This window comes from Cariama cristata, unplaced genomic scaffold (genome assembly GCF_000690535.1).
Source record: "Cariama cristata isolate BGI_N322 unplaced genomic scaffold, ASM69053v1 scaffold38463, whole genome shotgun sequence".
In the NCBI taxonomy this organism is placed as follows: domain Eukaryota; kingdom Metazoa; phylum Chordata; class Aves; order Cariamiformes; family Cariamidae; genus Cariama; species Cariama cristata.
Window position 1 is genome coordinate 24,328 of NW_009609731.1, and position 16,482 is coordinate 40,809.

The window sequence follows — 16,482 nt, forward strand, 5'->3', positions numbered from 1 at the left end:
TGGTCGTACACGTCTCTTGTTCCACACACTTCTGTGCAGGTTCTTCTCTGGCATAGATACGGCATTAGCAGAAACACACCTACCCGTTTTTCTACACTTGGGCGTTTGCCATTCATGTTAGCGCTGTCAGTGCCTTCCACCCATTTGCCATACACACACATCCTCCAAGAAATCAACCCTTACACCTTTCCTGCAGCTGACCTAAGAAATTACACTGTTTCCTTCTGACATACTGCTCAGCATGAAAGCAACAAGATTAGTTCTGCTTTTCTCAGCAAGAACAGGAAAGACAGCAGTGTCAGGAACTGGTGCAGACTGAAATAGGTGAAGTGTTTCTGTCTAGCCTTCTTGATTTATTTTTTTTTTCCCCTTGGAAGTCCTTGCCTGTCTGCTGGGAATTTTCTCCTCATCTTCCTAATGTATATGTTTGTGATATATTTGTGTGTATATATATGTATATATACAGAGAAAGAGAGACATGTAATTTTTATATATATATGTGCCCACGTGTATAGCTGCATGTTTCTTGTTTGCCTTCTTTTTTTGTTTCTGTCTGTCTTTTTCTCATATATTGCTTTGATTGTGTGGGGCTAGGGTGGGTATCTGATTCAATAACTCTGTCTTCACCAATTCCTTGTTGTAGACTATTGGGGAGAGTCTTATTACAGTGACCTCATCGACTTGCATCTGGGTGGTATGTATGGCTGAACCTCCTGCTGACACTAACCCTGCTGATACTCTTCCCCACCCCTCCCTTCACCTACTTCTCCCATCCTTGGCTCACAAACAAGAAGAAACAGCCCTTGCACATGACTGGCTATAGCAGAACCCCTTTTCCAGCTCAGGAAGAGGAGATCCTGGCATGCTGCACAAACCATGTGTAAGGCTCCCTCTTCTATTTTCCACAGTGCTGATTATTTCAAAATTTACTTACTGTTTTCACTCCAGCCACCTTCCCTGCTAGCAGTGGAAGACCATTCTGTTTTTTTTGCTTCTCCTTTGCAAAGTCCAGCTCTACCATTGAAATACTCTTTAGGAAAATATTTTAATTTGAAGGGGAGAGCAGAACTGACCTGCTCCTGAGAGCTAACAGCACTTGTAAGGGATTAGTCATGCCATTGCCTCCCTCTTGCCCTTCTGAGGCTCATTTGCTTCTTCCAAAAAAGCCGGAGAGTGTTGATGATCTAACAAAACCAAAATGCGTCCTCAAGGGACTTTAGAAGCACTTGTTAGATGGCAGATACTTCTTCTTTCTTGTTTTGTCTTACTGTAAGGTTGGGAAAGAATCTACTGTTAAGAGTTCCAGTCATTTTTTCTGGAATCTGCTGTTAGAGTTTCCAGTCAGCCCAAGCTGCATCATTACACAACTAATAAGGTCCTTGCTATGTGATTTTTGTGGGGTTTTTGGTTTGGGTTTGGTTTTTGTTTTTTTTATATCCCACTTAGTGCTAAGCATGTTACAGTGTTTAGCTCTTTTTTTTTTACTTGGTGATTATAATCTGGTCATCACTCTCTACCATGGCTCTGCGTTTAATTAATGTTACTTCCTGAATCTCTTAGTTGGTGGATAACTTTTGGGTTGCAAATGGCATTTGTTTAGGATTTGCCCATCTTGAAAATTAAAATTCTCTTTGCTAGTTTAATCACCCTAAATCTATTCTTATAAAATGAACACATCTGTCAGCAGATCCGAGAGAAAGCAATCTCTGCTCGATTGCCTTGTCATCTGAGGGTTTCATTTCATTTGTCTTTCAGAGTATGAAGTTGCTTGATCTAGGCTCTGTTTTTGTTGAGGGAGAGATTACAGTCCAGTTCCACAGAGTGAAAGATCCACACACTCTAGGCCTAATCCAAGACACGTCACTAGAAGTCTTCCCCTGCTTGCATTGTATTCTGCATTTGATCCTTCAACCATAATCTTGCCCAGGCTTTTAACAGTCATTTTTTCTCCTCCTCCAAGAGGAGGCTGTCCCGCATAGTATTTGCCTGTAGCTGTCTGTTAGGAATGACTCCAAATTGTCCTGGCACAATAGGCTCTTATTGAAGGGCATCCACCTCAGCTAAGAATATCCACCTAAGTTCAAGTTTCAAAATGGAAGACTTTTTTCCTTAGTAGACCTAACTTGTTACCCAGTTCCCCTGTGCTAATTTTGATGTGATAGTCCTCCTCTAACCCTGTGCTTCATTCACTGTTCAGTCCCTCTGGCATTCTTTCCTGGGGTATCTTCTGCAGAGGGCCTTTGAATTCCTCCTCCCAGTTACGTCTGTCAGGGCTGGCCCATACTCGTATGTGCATAGAGTAGGAGCTGTAAAAGGGTTGATGCTGAATTACACTTAACAGACCCTTATCCCTCTTTAATGCTATTTCCACTATACCTCTCCCTCCTCCTGCTTCTCCTCCTAATGCCTCTTTAAAGACAGCGATCCCATCAGAATCACTAATAGTGGCTTTAAGAAAAGGAAAATAATCTTTACTTAAAGGGACACTGTCACATAAAAAATTATTGTGTTGGAGAAAATCTTAACTGAAAATTGAATTTACTGCTTATCTTTTTTGCATATATGCTTTTTCCATTTCTCTGATCTCAAAACAGTCACCCCAGAGTGGTCGCTTTTGGTCTTCTGTAACAAGCTGTTTTCATTTATGTGGTGACTCAGTCACTTGGGCTTCTAACAGTCAGAGACAATGTTCTCATTTTTTAAAAATGGTTGATATATTTTAAAACTGTATCAAGTTTCTGTTCATCTCAAAAATACCTTTTTCAAAAAAAACTTGTTGAAACTCTATTGGGCAGTATCCCTTTAAATGCAGTGAACCAGTATAGCCTGCCTGGAGTATGTGGCTGTATAGTATTTTTTTGTTGCCTCTGTAATTTGCTTTATATTTGCTTTTGGGGCTGCCAGAACACTTTTGCCAAAAGGGATACATTGCTCTGATGATACTTGTCGCTATTCAGTGGCAGATTTAGAACTCAACTTCAAAATTAACATGTCTGTGCAGGATGCTGCATCTGGGTGGAGTGCCATTAAAATCCCTGGAGCGCTGTGTGGCTGCGTGGTCCTGCTGGATGCTATACGCAGCTAGGATGGCTGCATAGTTAACAGCTCTACTGGCAACTTGTCTCTCTGAGGCATAGGCATTACTTTAGAGTCATGCTGTCAGTAGAATGATAAGCAAAAATTCAAAGTACTTTGAAACGTTATCTGTAAGTTGGTAATAATTTTTGAATGATTAGGGCATTAATTTATTCTGGGTTTTCTTTACACTAATGAGACTTGCATTTATTTAGTTGTTACAGATTGCGCAACAACTTCTACAAGGGAGTGGTAACTTCTGACATCCTTGGTCAAGTTCCAGTTTGCAGGATTACAGATTGCTATCTTAACTACCCCCATTGCTCTGCTCAGATACCATAATCCTCTCTTCCTGTTCTAAAATGTCATGTACTGTTGCTGTGAAGCAGATGTTGCATTTCATGCTACAGATGGTCACATTTCAATTCTGAGTAATTATTCCTGTGTGTATATCATATATGCGGTTATGTTGAAAGAATGTTACAAAGGTTGCAAAGTTAACAGGAATTAAGATTTTGTATGATGTTGATATAACAACAGATTTATAACTTTTAGATACACTGCAGAGAGTTCTGCCTCATGCCCTTATGGAATAACTGGTAGCAATGCTAGGTTGTCATCATCTGTGTAGATCCTTAGGGAGAGGAAATGGGACAGAGTCAGTGGATTTCACAGATATTTGCTAGCAGCTGTGGAGTGGTGAGACTTGAAAACATGAATTCTGAGCCAGACACTGGAAGGATGTAGTGGTCTGGTGGATATACACTCTTTGTCCCTTTTATTCTCTCTTCCTAGACAGTCCTTGTCCTAATCCTGTCTTTTTCCATCCAAAGCTTCTTATCCCACTTCCATTTTCATTCTCAGTCCCAGTTTTTGCTTCTCAGGCATTTAATTTTAATCCCACCTTCTTGACAAAGAAATCCTAGTATTCTACTCTTCATACCTCCTGTTCCTCCCCACTTGCTGTTTCTAGTCTTTCACTCCTGCTCTGGTCCCCACAGTCTCAATCCCTGCCTCTGGCCTTCTCCCAGAATTTTTGGGCTCTGCTCCCTCTTCTACATGGCATTATTTGTCTGGAAAATGGTAGGTCATATCTCCTCCACAAATCTGCCTTCTCCTTTCACCCCTTACCCCTTTTCCCTTCTCCTCTCTGTCTCTTCTCCTTTAATAGTTTGTATTCTTAGCCCCAGCCTCAGTTCCTTCTTACCCACAGCTTCCTTGTCCCAGTTTGCTCCTTGTTGGCCTGTGGAAAGTAGCTCCGTTGTTCCCTCTGTGTTCAAATGAGCAGCTTCCTTTTCCTTGCACCCAGCAGGGAACCATTGAGGAAACAGCTCCACGCTCCCGTCTTGCTCTGCTCTTGGCTGGAGTATGCCGAGACAGGCAGGAAGGGTGTAAGGAAGAGAGCTGGTATGTTTGACAGTGCTGATTTCAGACACATGTTCTCCCTTCTTGGCAAGAGCCTTTTGACCATCAGGTAAACAAGGGGGGAAGAAAAAGTGTGATTGTGGGTTTCTTTTGAATTCTTTGTACTTTGTTTAAAGCATACTTTACAACAAGTTCACTTTTTATTAACTTATTTAAAATACTTGAACTGACTATATCCTTTAAAGTCTTGCAGATATAACTCTGCAGGGCTGGAGTCTGATATACTCAAGTGGGGAACAGTCCTATTTCTTGTGATTGGCAAACATAGCTCTCCTGGAAGAGGAGTGGAGCTGTAAGATAAACATTGTTTTTGCAGTCTGCAGCTGCTTTTGACACTGAAGTGAATTGGTAACATGTTTTCCATGCTGTAAATTTGGAGCAGGAAAAAGCACTTGATAAGCAGAACTTGTTAAGTGTAATTAGAGAACTTGTTAGGTACTGGAAGCAAGCAATTACCATTTACCTGCTTCTTTCTTACCTCTCACAACTGCACACAAAACCTAACAGTCTTGGGAGACAGGGTCAGTGCAGGACTGTACTGACTCTGACTGCATTTTCAAGTGCCTTGAGGTCTAGGAGAAGCAGAGACTTCTGTGCAGTCATTGTGTATTCTGCTCCAACTATTGCTTTCCCTAGTTTTCTTTCTCCTCCCTGCCTTCCCCATCACCACCACCTTCTGCTGGATAAATAAAGGTGTGTTCAGTTTCTTCTAGTGATTGTACTTTAGAGGATACTGGTTTTGACAGAGTTTTAAACTGTTAAGTCATCACACTGAGTGATGTACTTACGAGGTAGTTGTCAGAATCCTTGCCCTCAACTTTATAATATCTACAGTTGTGTGGATGCTGTTCTCCAAGAGTTGGCTTTGTGTATTGTTGCTGTCTTACAACACTGCTGTTGAACAACTTCACCAAATAGTAAAGTTGGAATGCTTTATTTTTCAATACTTGGGTTTCTGACCACAACTGATTTTTAAAAGGGTATTTCCTGTGATCAGTGCACAGTTTGTCTTACTGATCTCTTTTGGACTGATCCTTATTTTAAGCACTGATTTTAAAATTAGAGCTCTTAGTCTGCCTGCTAAATAAGTGATGGAATTTGTTAGTAGAATAGAAATTTCTAAAGTGTCATGCTCTTAGCTTGTAAGGTCAAGTGCCAGCGTAATGGTTCAGGAGAACTGGGATTAGCATGAGCGCTGGATTTCCTGCCCAGTGATGCTGATTTCCAAACTGCTCTGGTTAGTCAGCAATATAGAAATCAAAGTCTTTGGAATCAAAGCTTGCAAAGGGTGTGATCCCATTTGGTCTGTGGTATATCTGTTCAAGTCATTTTCATTTGTAGTGGCTCCCGCTTCTCAGAAATCATCACAGCTTGCATACCACAAGACATGGGCAAATAGTGAAGGGGATCAATGTGAGCTGTAGCTTGGGGATAATGGTGTCTGCCACCCTAGACCTTCTGCTGTGCTTTCTTCATCCTGATCAATCATTTCTACTACTGTGCTTCAGATTATGAAGAAGTGTTATGTAACTACAGCAGAAAAGGACAAAACCAGTCTGAAGAATTGCTCTTTAAACAATAGGTAAATGAAAAGTAGAAAAGATGACACCAGTCCAGTGTAGCTTCTGTAACAAAGAACAACATACAGTGAAAAGGAATGTATATTTTCATGGTGGCTATACAATTTCTGTTCCTTGTTTTGAAGAAGTTTTGGGGCTCTGGTATTTATTCTTGGCCTGGCTTTTGGTTTCTACCACTGTAGCAAAGTTTGCAGTCTCTCAAGGGTACTATGACAAAAAAGGTCTTTCTTGTAACGGCTGCATGAGAGATTTCCCAGAGAGATCCGGGAAAGGATTCTTTTCACAGAGGCAAGGTAATTCCAGTCACTTTATTGATGGGATGTGGTTAATCTGCAAGGCAGAGCTTCTGCCTCTCCAGGATGCTCAGTGTGCTCAGGAGCTGGGGCACACTCCTTTCCTCAACAAGCTGCTGCTCCTGGCTCCATCCCGATCACCCCACGTGCCCTTCTGAATGCCTCTGCTTGCCAGCAGCTTGGGCTGCTGACCTCTGCTTTGAAGGCTTTGCACACATTCAGAAAAGTTGGCCGTGGCATTGAAAAGGAACAACTTGTGATTGACACAGTCTGTTGGTGGGTTTGCCCCTCTGGGGGGCAAAAAAAGTGATAATTTTCTGTCCAGAAGCTGTAGTCACACCTCAGACTCTTGCTGACAGCACAGAGGGAACCTAAGAAGTGAATCATCATAGAAATGGTTCTTCTCTTGCCCTTCAGCTCCTTCCAAACAAACTGCTTCAGCGGGGCAGTGGGTAGCTTGTATTGCTGCTGCCAGCAGCACTCTTCCCATGCTGTGGACGAAGACCTGTGTCACCAAACCTGGCCTGGGTTTTTTGGTGGTGAAGGAGACTTAAACAGAAAGGAGGTGGTTTATTTTTTTTTTACGTTTGCTTGACAAAAGAGTTTTTCCCATCTGAACCCTGACTCCATATCCAGGAAGATTGTCTTGCAGCAATGATCATGTTTTTTATTTAATGAGACCATGAGGTGGTGATTTCTCTTCTCTAAATAATAATATAATAATACTACTATTTACTGTAGGGTTAGTAATGACTTTGGGAGAAGTAAGAAGACGTGTAAGCATTTCCATAATGTAATCGGACAAGTGATATGGGCAAGGTAGGTGAGGCAGTTTTCAACACCATGTTGTGAACCAGAGTGTTGTATAGTTCTGCTTTTTGATAGTACTGGATAAGGAGCTCAGCCTTTTCCCAGGTTTGTCTTTGAATGTACATGCACACAGTGAGAGCTCTTGCTGTGAAGTTGTATTTTTTTAAAAATTAACCTTGACAGGAATGTGAATGATCTGATGGTACATTCACTGTCTAAAATTATCAGCTGGTTGAGGGAATGCTTTTTCCATTTATCAAGTGATCTTTTTTTTACCCCTGGTTCTTTGTTTCCGAAACAGTTAAGAGGCCTTTTCTTGAAAGAGTTCATCTGAAGGTATAGTGAAATATGTGACATGGAATGCACTTAAAGATGTTGATACTCTTTATTAGCAAGGGTGGGGAGGCAGTTTTCATGACTATCACCTTAGAGAAGTTTTTTTAAATATATTGAAAATTCTACTGCATGATATGTTTTATAATACTTGCGACTTCAGATTATGGCACTTTTTAAGGCATAATAATTTTCACAGCTTTAGAGAACCATAGGAGGTAAGTTTTCAGGTTGCGCTTTCTTCTGTCTTTGCTGTTTAGGACCTCCAGTACATAAGTAACACTTTTTAAAGCCGTAGTAATCATCCTAGTCTGGACAGAAGTTGTTTCCAAAGCAACTGTAATGATATATAACCTCTATTCACTGATGCAACTATAATTTACACCCAGAGTAGCTGGAAAGGATCTTTGTACAGATCTGTGCTATTGTACAGGTTATGTTTGTTATCTTACTGAAAAGCAATGTTAACATTTCCGGTAGCAGGACTATGATAGATACCATGGACTTTGAAACTTGATTCAAGGACAGATTTTCCTTAGGAAAGAGTGGGAGGATAATATTTCTGTTAAAAAATAAGACAGCTAAGAGCAAAGGAGGAAAACACAGTTGTGGGGGGTGAGCTCCGCATTACAGCCTTCTGCTATGTAAGCCCTGTGCCTTTTTATTGGAGACCAAAGATGGTATCTTCTCCTAGTATCAGACTATTTGCTTACTGGTGACAAAAGTTAGTAGTTTGTGGCTGTGTCACAATGAGATGAATGGCATTTTCACATACCAGGTATTTATTTTCAGGTCAAATATGGCAAATTGGAAATTCCTCACCAAGTCTATATGGCCATGGTTTGAAATTCATAAATATAGCTGCATTTGAGTTATCAACATCCTGGCCCCACCCCACAATTCTGAATGAAATCTCAAACCCTGAAAAACTGAAGTGGATTTTTCCATACAGTTAAATGTCCGTCTCCTGCCCCACCCCAAAATAGTGGTTAGAGCAAGTTAGAGTATTAAAGCTTATATAGAAGAATTAATGTTCAATAAGATAGTACATGATTATATTTTTTATTTTGCATCCTAAATGCTCTGCTTTGTGTGGAAGCTTATTCTTCACAATGCCTTTGTGGTTCGGGGTTTTTCTTGTTTGTTTTTGCTTTTGTAACCTAATTTGCAAAATGGCAATCGTAGGAAAAAAGCCCTAGTATTTTTTCACTTTAAATGAGGAAGTTGGAAAATTCAGAATAACTAAGGTTCTGGTACTGTCAACTAATGTTGGTACGATGCTTTATTTGCAACTGTCATACGGCCAACTGTGGCATCTCTCCTCATGTTGCCCCTTCCTGCTCCCAGTTCGGAGGTTTCTTCCTGACCAAGAAAGCTGCGCTGCTCAGTCACAGGCTTTGACGCTGGTGTGCTCTCCCTCTTGCTCCAGTGTGTCCTCCGTGTGCTGGTCTAGTTCTGTGATGGTCCCTTCTAAAGCCTTCCCAGTTCACCAGTAGTCTAGTTCTGTAAAGCTTTCTCTGAACGACGTATATCAAATGCTGCTGATTTCTCCAAAATAAGCGTTATTCTTACCATATTATTATTGTGGAGTTTATACCTTTTCCCAACACAGAAATGCCTCCTCTTTATAAATGTGGTTGTGCATTGAGAGCAGTAAGTGTTCCGTTCTGCTGGCTCATCACCTTCCTGGTGCATATGTTCTTCTGTAACTATTAGTGATGTTGGTTATTTCCTACTGTTTATCTCTGTAACGTTAAGGACAGCTGAAAAGCAAATTCTCAGTGTTAAAACAGCTGAACCATTTTAGAGATGAGAAATGTTTGTCCTTCACTGGCTGACAGAAAAGAGAAAAAGATTTATTACGTCACTGATACTAACAGGACTTGTAAGCTTTAAAATGCTTTATGAAATGAGAATGTCAAGGGAGAGCTTAAAATTTACCATTTTAACTCTGCAAAGCCCTCAGTTGGTCATTGCCTCCGCAGACCCCAGTATGAATCACTTTTTTTATCCATGTAAAAGGCTTTTCCCGTCTAAGCACAGCAGTTCAGTTAAGTACATGTGTACTCACCATACTTGACACAGCAGATCCTGGCAGGCTGGTTCCACGTTAATCAGATTGCCTGTCTGAAGAAATTATTTTCCATTAAAAAGCACACTTTTACCATCAGTGGATGTTGCCATGATGATAAGAGCATGTTTCTGATAAAGCTTTAAGGTAGGGTGGCTGCTTACAGCTGGTGTCTTATGCATGCAGGCGAGACTTTTTGTAACCCTGCTTGAAATTTGACATTTATCAGCAGGAGTTAAATATTCATCCCTGCTCGTCCTGACATGTTATTCACAAATCTTTTGGTTAAAGACCATGTGATTGAAAAATGTACATTAGGAAAAGGTACAGTACCAATAACCTCCTGCCTGGTATTTGTACAGCTTAGTAAGAGTTCACCAGTACCTCAGTCTACCTCTTACCTGTTATCTGTGCTTAGGGACATTATTCATCTGTAGACTGTATCCCTTGTTTCTGCTTCTCCATTTCTTGTATTTTTTCTTTTCTTTTCTTCTTGTGTTTCCTTTCTTTCTCACTCTTATGCTTTTTGTCCTTTGCTTGTCTTTTATTTCACCCCTTTCCTCCTCTTCCGTTCCACTTCCAACTTCCTCTTCCTCTCCTGCCTCTTCCTCGTTTGGTCCTATTGAAGTTGAGCCCAATGCCGGGACACCACGTCGTAGACCTCTCTCCTTCTGCCCTTGCTGTGCCCATGAAGGTAACGTAACCTCACACGCTCCCCGTTCTCTTTGACCACAGCTGGGTTGTCGTAGCAGCACTAGTCAGCTAGTGAACACAAGGCCCCCAGCCCTGTCCCCAGCCCTTTTCTTGCTGTTTCTTCCCCAAACCAACCTTCTCAGTAGCAACCTGGTAACCAGCTTCTCTGAGCCTGTGGCAAGTTGTTAAAGGTACAGTATCCCTTTTGCTGGTCCCAGCTGTGCCAGGGAAGGTGTAGCATCTGGGAGGGACATTGGGCAGCAGCGGTGGGAGCAGTAACATCACACTCGAATGTTTCTGTTTTCATTTGGTGGCTTCAATTTCTCTGTTCCTCCTGAAAGATGTTTGGAAGTTGGGGTAAGGGAAGACAATCTGCTTCCTTAAATACGGCCTTCTAATTCGTATGTATGGATTAAAGGAATACTGTGTCTTTATAAGGACTGGTTTTCAAAAAACATCCTTGAACTTTAGAAGCCAACAAACCTTAAGCTAGACCAGTTTTCCCTCATGTGTCTTGCTGAGTGCATTCTTTAACTGTCCCAAAGGGAGTTTGCTGTAGAGTTTCCATTGCCAAGGCATGGGGGAAGGGGTTGTTTATGTGTGTTCATGGTGTAATTTTGCTAACCACTTACTCTGCTTTCCATGGTGCTCTTTCACATCAGTTGTCAGTGCTCCCTCTCCAATCGTTCCATTATTCCTCTGCTCATTGGCTGTTTAAAAATACTTATGTATTTCATAGGTCAGTAGCATTGTGGTTTTGGCTTTTTCTGAAAGGCATTTGTTTTCTATACATTCTGGCATTGGAAAGGATGGGGAGACTTCCCAGTGTTTTCATGGCGCCACAGCACTGGACATCTGCATGTACAGTCTCCCTCTCCTGTCGCCACGTGGGCATATTGTGCAGAGATGCTCAGAAAGGAATGCTTGGAACTGAGCAACACACTGGTATAAAGTCCACAGAGCCGGAGGCTCTTAGGGTGGTACAACCGGGTCTGGTATTCCCCAAGGATCTGCTATTATGATTTTTCAAAGGCAGTTATTCTTAGCCTAAGCTGCAGTTTAATAGAAGTTGTAGGCTCTCCTCTGTTCAGCTCCAGTGCAGCACTCTCTGAGATCCTGAGGATGGAGGCAGGGAACAGGTCTGAAGTAACTAGCCGTTAATGTGGTATTTGTGAAGTGTTTCCCAGGGTTTGAGTAGCAAATTTGCTGCTTGATTATTTTTAGCATCAAAATGACTATTTGAGAGTGTTTGCTTTTGATGTAGATAGCATGTATCTATAATAACGAACATAGACAGGGATGTTAGTTACTTTGGAATGCCTAGGTTATGTGCAGTGCAAGCTGATAGGATGCAGCAACCTGAAAATACTGTTAAACTTGATTTGAGGCCTTGCTCCTGCCTCCAGTTCCATGCAGGCAGATGCATTGCCACTGTCCTTGGTGATCTCTGATCAAGTCACAGCATTCATCTGCAGGTAGTTCAGTGTGGAATCAGTGGTCCAGACCAGGAGATTGCTAGGAGGATCTTCCCTGGTAAGCTCTTGCATTTGTTAAATATCAACAGAAGGCTTTGGGAACAGCATTCTGCAACTTGTTCCACATTAACTCCTGACAGATACGAGATTCATCAGTGGACTACTGAGTAAGTTTAGGAGTTGATTTTAAAATAAATTAAATACCAATTAAGAGTTCTGCACTAGGTGGCCAAAGCCCAAGGTATTTTTATTCTGCTTTGATATTAGCAGATGTGTATGGGGATTCTGTTTCTTTCCAGTGCTGATGTGCAATACAGTAGAAGTAGTTTCTGTGTTTGCTGTGTAGAGGGGATCTTCAAGATGGATAGATAAACATGGCTAGGAGGACCAGTCAGAAAATATTTATTTAGCTATTGAAAAAAGAAAAGACAAGATGTTACTTTTGGCCAGTGAAAGAAAAGATTGAGGACATGCAATTGAAGGAAATAAAACACATGTAGTGGCAATTCAATCTATTTCTGATGAGCATGCAGTTAAGTAGCTGGCATGAGGATCTATAAAGCTCTTCTAATGAAAGGAAAAGTGAAACACTTACAGAAGCCTGGGCTTTCTGCAGTAAGAGTCAGGAAGAAACAAGCAATTGCAAGAAAATCAGAAAGAAAAAAAAAAAAAATCAGGCTCCAAAGAGAAGAGAATCCTTTTGGAGGTGACTTCCACTCTTCTGTGTGCTCTAGGCAAACTGAATGGACCTGGCTTGGGAGTGCTCTGGCAGCATCTTGCTCGGCTTTCTTTGCACATTTTGCCCCATTGTTGTTTTTGCAGTTTGGGCTTGTAAGGATTGCAGAACGTTGCCTGAAAACTTACCAGGTTTCTTTTTTGGCAGGCATGGGTAAGAAGGATGATCCCAAGCTGATGCAGGAGTGGTTCAAGTTGGTGCAGGAGAAGAATGCCTTGGTTCGCTACGAGTCCGAACTGATGATATTGTGAGTGAATGTGCAAAGCTTCAAAAGGGGGATTATGTTACAAATGGTATTGGAAGATCTGTTGGTACTGTCTTCCCTATAATGTTGGGAGGTCAGCATTCTCTTAGGCTGATTCTTGGCTGAGATATGGATCCAAGTTTCAGAAGAGTGGTAGAAGGAATAATAGCAATAGGAAACGAAAGTTCCTATTATTTGTGCACATGCAGAAGCACAGATGTGTGTTTAAAGTTCTGAGCCCTTCCCAAGCTGTTCTTGGATAAAACATACCTTGTTCATGCAAGTGTTTTCAAGCTGTGCAGAAATAATGTGTGACTCCTGGTTTTGGTAGAGTCCGCTTTTAAGTGTAGCCAAAAGTGTTTAATTCAGTCACATTTGCCATATGGCCCTCTTCTTTGCCTGTTAGTTGGACCCCAGTGCCTCTCATTTGGGCTAAAATGATAAGGCTTTTTTCCTGTTAATGAAATTGGGAGCTTTCTCAGTCCCCATCCTGTAAATTCACTGACATTCATTTTGGAGTATGTTAGCTGACCCAAGCAGTGTGGAAGCTGATCATCTTAGTGCCTGTGTCAGAAAAGCTCCAAGGCATTGTCTGCATTGGAATCTGAAAAGGCAATGGCCTGACATGTCCTTAGTTTATAAGTAACTTTGTCTTTAGAGCGGGAAGTGGCAGGAGAGACATAGAGATATTGAAGATTTGTTTGTTCCTTCACACTGTTTTAGATTTAATCCCACCCACAATCCACTCAACTTTCTGTGTTGCACTTCCTAGCTGAACCATAGGATATGGTTCACTGAGATGCTGAAAGTACATTTAAATCTTTAAAAAATACAGTTATATGTCTTAGGTATTTTAAGAATTGTTCCAAAACAGATTGGTAAAATGCATAGCAGATATCTAGAGGGGGAGCAGAAATTGAAAGTGGATATGGAGCAATGTGTGGAATATTTTAATACACCCAGAACTTGGATTCCTGATGTTTCTCTTTCAGTGCTCGGGAGCTAGAACTGGAAGACAGGCAGAGTCGATTACAGCAGGAACTCCGGGAGAGGATGGCAGTAGAAGGTGAGAGCAAAAGGGAACATTTTGTAGATTGTATGTGCGTATTTCTAGCCTTGTGTATGCTGATAGTTTTTGATATCTCTGTAGATCATCTGAAGACAGATGAGGAGCTCTCGGAGGAGAAGAGGATCCTGAATGAGATGCTAGAAGTAGTGGAGCAGAGAGATTCTCTTGTGGCTCTCCTTGAGGAGCAGCGGCTTCGAGAAAAAGAAGAAGACAAGGACCTGGAAGCAGTCATGCTTTCCAAAGGCTTTAGCTTGAACTGGTCCTGAGCTTAACACATTTACCTCCGCTGGTCTGTATTATCCAGTTGGCCTACCCTGAATTCGCCAGAATTACATGGATAGGAAGATGTTGAAGGGGAAACCTCCGAAGGGTCTGACAGCATGCAGGGATTTGGTTTGAAGCACTCAGAAGCCTTTTGATAAGTGTGTTGGTTCCAGAAGCTTAAGTTTTACATGTCTGCAAGCCAAGTTGAAGATAATGAGTTGAGACTGTGGAGTCTTCTTGAGGTCCTATACAATGGACCATATTTTTGTGTGTTGTGGTAGGAGGGAGAGGAATAATCCATCTGTGGGGAAGGAAGTTAAGGGAAGAAGTACCCTTAACTAAACTGGATTTATGGCAGTCCATTCCTTTCCTGTTAGAACAGCAGTTCTAATAAAAGGGAGGGAAGTGGCAACCCTCTCTGGAAAACCACAGCAGCCTGTAGCAGCCTGTATGGTGGAGTCAGCTGTCCGAGAGAGCTCCAGAAGCCCAGGGCAACACCTTCTTTGCTTTAGTCTTCCTCCCCACCAAAGAAACCTGCAGTTGATCATTATGCATGGATATGAAGAAATATGAGTCAGAGAAGATACTACTAGTATGTGTGATGGAACTCTCTGCCTCCTGGTTTTTAGAGAGATGTGGGCGTCAGAGGACTCTCTCCCTATCATAGCCTCCTAAATCTGCTTTGGAGGGAAAAAAAGGGAGAAGAAGAGAGGGGGAAGATGCCCTTCTGCTTTGCTACACACTGGAGAGACAGCTACTGCTGGCCTTAAGACTTCATGGCCACAGCTCAGAGGCTGATGGGCTTCTTTGTTCTGTTTTTGTTGTGACCGTTTTGACACTGGAAAATACTGACTCTGGGACAGTGGTGTGTGCTGGGGCAGGGGTGTTACCAGGCAGCATTCCCTGGCTGTTAGGCCGCAAAAAAGGAGAAGCCCTTAAGTGACCGAACCACCATTAAGACTTTTCAGTGTTTTTATTTTTTTCCTCTGTATTTTGTTTTTGCACATTGGAAACAAAGCTTAAGACCTGCCTGGGCCCTCAGTCACTTTGACCCTTTTATGTCAATTAACTTATTTTTTTAATACTTGAAAGAAGATTCATTTTTGTATCTTTTAGGAAAAAAATGGATGAATGATGGGTGTGTGTGCCTGCTGCATCCTACAACTTCCACTTCTAAATTACTGGATGTTGTTACCTGTGGCTATTTATTAGTGTTCTTATTAATAATTTGATTGTTACACATATTCAATTGTGGAGGGAATGTTTTAACTCTGTTAGAGAAAGACACTACTGCGGATTGGTCCCTGCTTCACAGCAAGGGCAGCCTTTATGTCCTCATGGATGTATCCTGCCCTCGGAGTTTTCCTTTATGACGAGATCCTGCACACTCATGGAGTTGTAAGAAACTACTTGTGTTCCTAGCATACTTTTCTTCTGCATCCCAGATTCTCTTTGTTGGACTAATAAACCTTTAATTTATTTAAATTTTACATTTGTATAACAAGAAAGCCAAAACTGTGAGGTAGAAATATCCCATACGTCTCTTTCTCACTGAAAGAGAGGGACGCTCACACTCCTGAGATACATCTAGAGGGACTCCATGAAAACAAAAATAGCACACTTCCTGCTGCATCCTTTTGGGTCAGCTAATGAAGCTGCAGCTTTGCAGCCCGGAGGGTACTCGTAATCATCATGTAACCAATGAGCAGGATATGCACTGAGCAGTTCAGCACCACTCACTGTTTGACAGATTCCCTCAGCACACTACATCCTTAACTTGTCCCTGTGCGTTGGGCATGCGTCCCATCCTTAATGTGATGTGTTAAGAGGTTTTCCCCCCTTGGGATGCTGACTCTGTTCTTTTCTTGTTAAAGAAGTACTAAGCCTGCTCGCTGATGGCTTTGAGAAAACGTCCCATTCCCAAGTGTATTCATACAGCGTACTGACTCTTTCAGCGTGAACTTACGCTGTTGGTGCAAGGCACCCAAGCAGGCCTGAACATCCTTTAATCTTTTGCCCCAGGACAGAAGTTAGCATGGTTTCTTGCTGTTGGCTCTCTACCTCCTTCAAAGAGGTCTTCTGTGAGCCAGGGTCTACGATTTGAATTCACCTCTGACTTGGGAGCATACTTCAGGCTGAGGAAGAATGGGTCGGACTGTCCCCAGAGACTCTGAGCGGTGCTCGTTGTTAACTGTGGAAACATGTTTTTTCCACCTCAAGTGTTCCCCCTTTATCCCCCCCTAGTGTTTTCTGCTAAGGCATTACAAATTAAATCCAAATGCTCATGAAAACAAGTGGACAGGCAGCTGCAGTGTAGTTCGTTAATTGTGCATATTAGCAAGTGGTACCTGCTATACCAGCATCATGGAGTGTTGGCGTACCAACGGGACATCCAACAAACAGAATTCCCCCCA

General features: G+C 41.9%; 1 protein-coding gene across 1 annotated transcript in view; it reads left to right on the plus strand.

The window, feature by feature from the left end:
• LOC104159649 (protein-methionine sulfoxide oxidase MICAL3-like) overlaps positions 1-14,641 on the plus strand; it is a gene marked incomplete at its 5' end in the record, with an annotated part of 36,663 nt that extends 22,022 nt beyond the window's left edge. The window contains 4 exons of the mRNA XM_009697614.1: positions 10,216-10,281; positions 12,639-12,738; positions 13,728-13,801; positions 13,886-14,641. Coding sequence (XP_009695916.1) covers positions 10,216-10,281; positions 12,639-12,738; positions 13,728-13,801; positions 13,886-14,070 — 425 coding nt within the window. The remainder of the gene's footprint in view (positions 1-10,215; positions 10,282-12,638; positions 12,739-13,727; positions 13,802-13,885) is intronic.
• Positions 14,642-16,482: the final 1,841 nt, after the last annotated feature.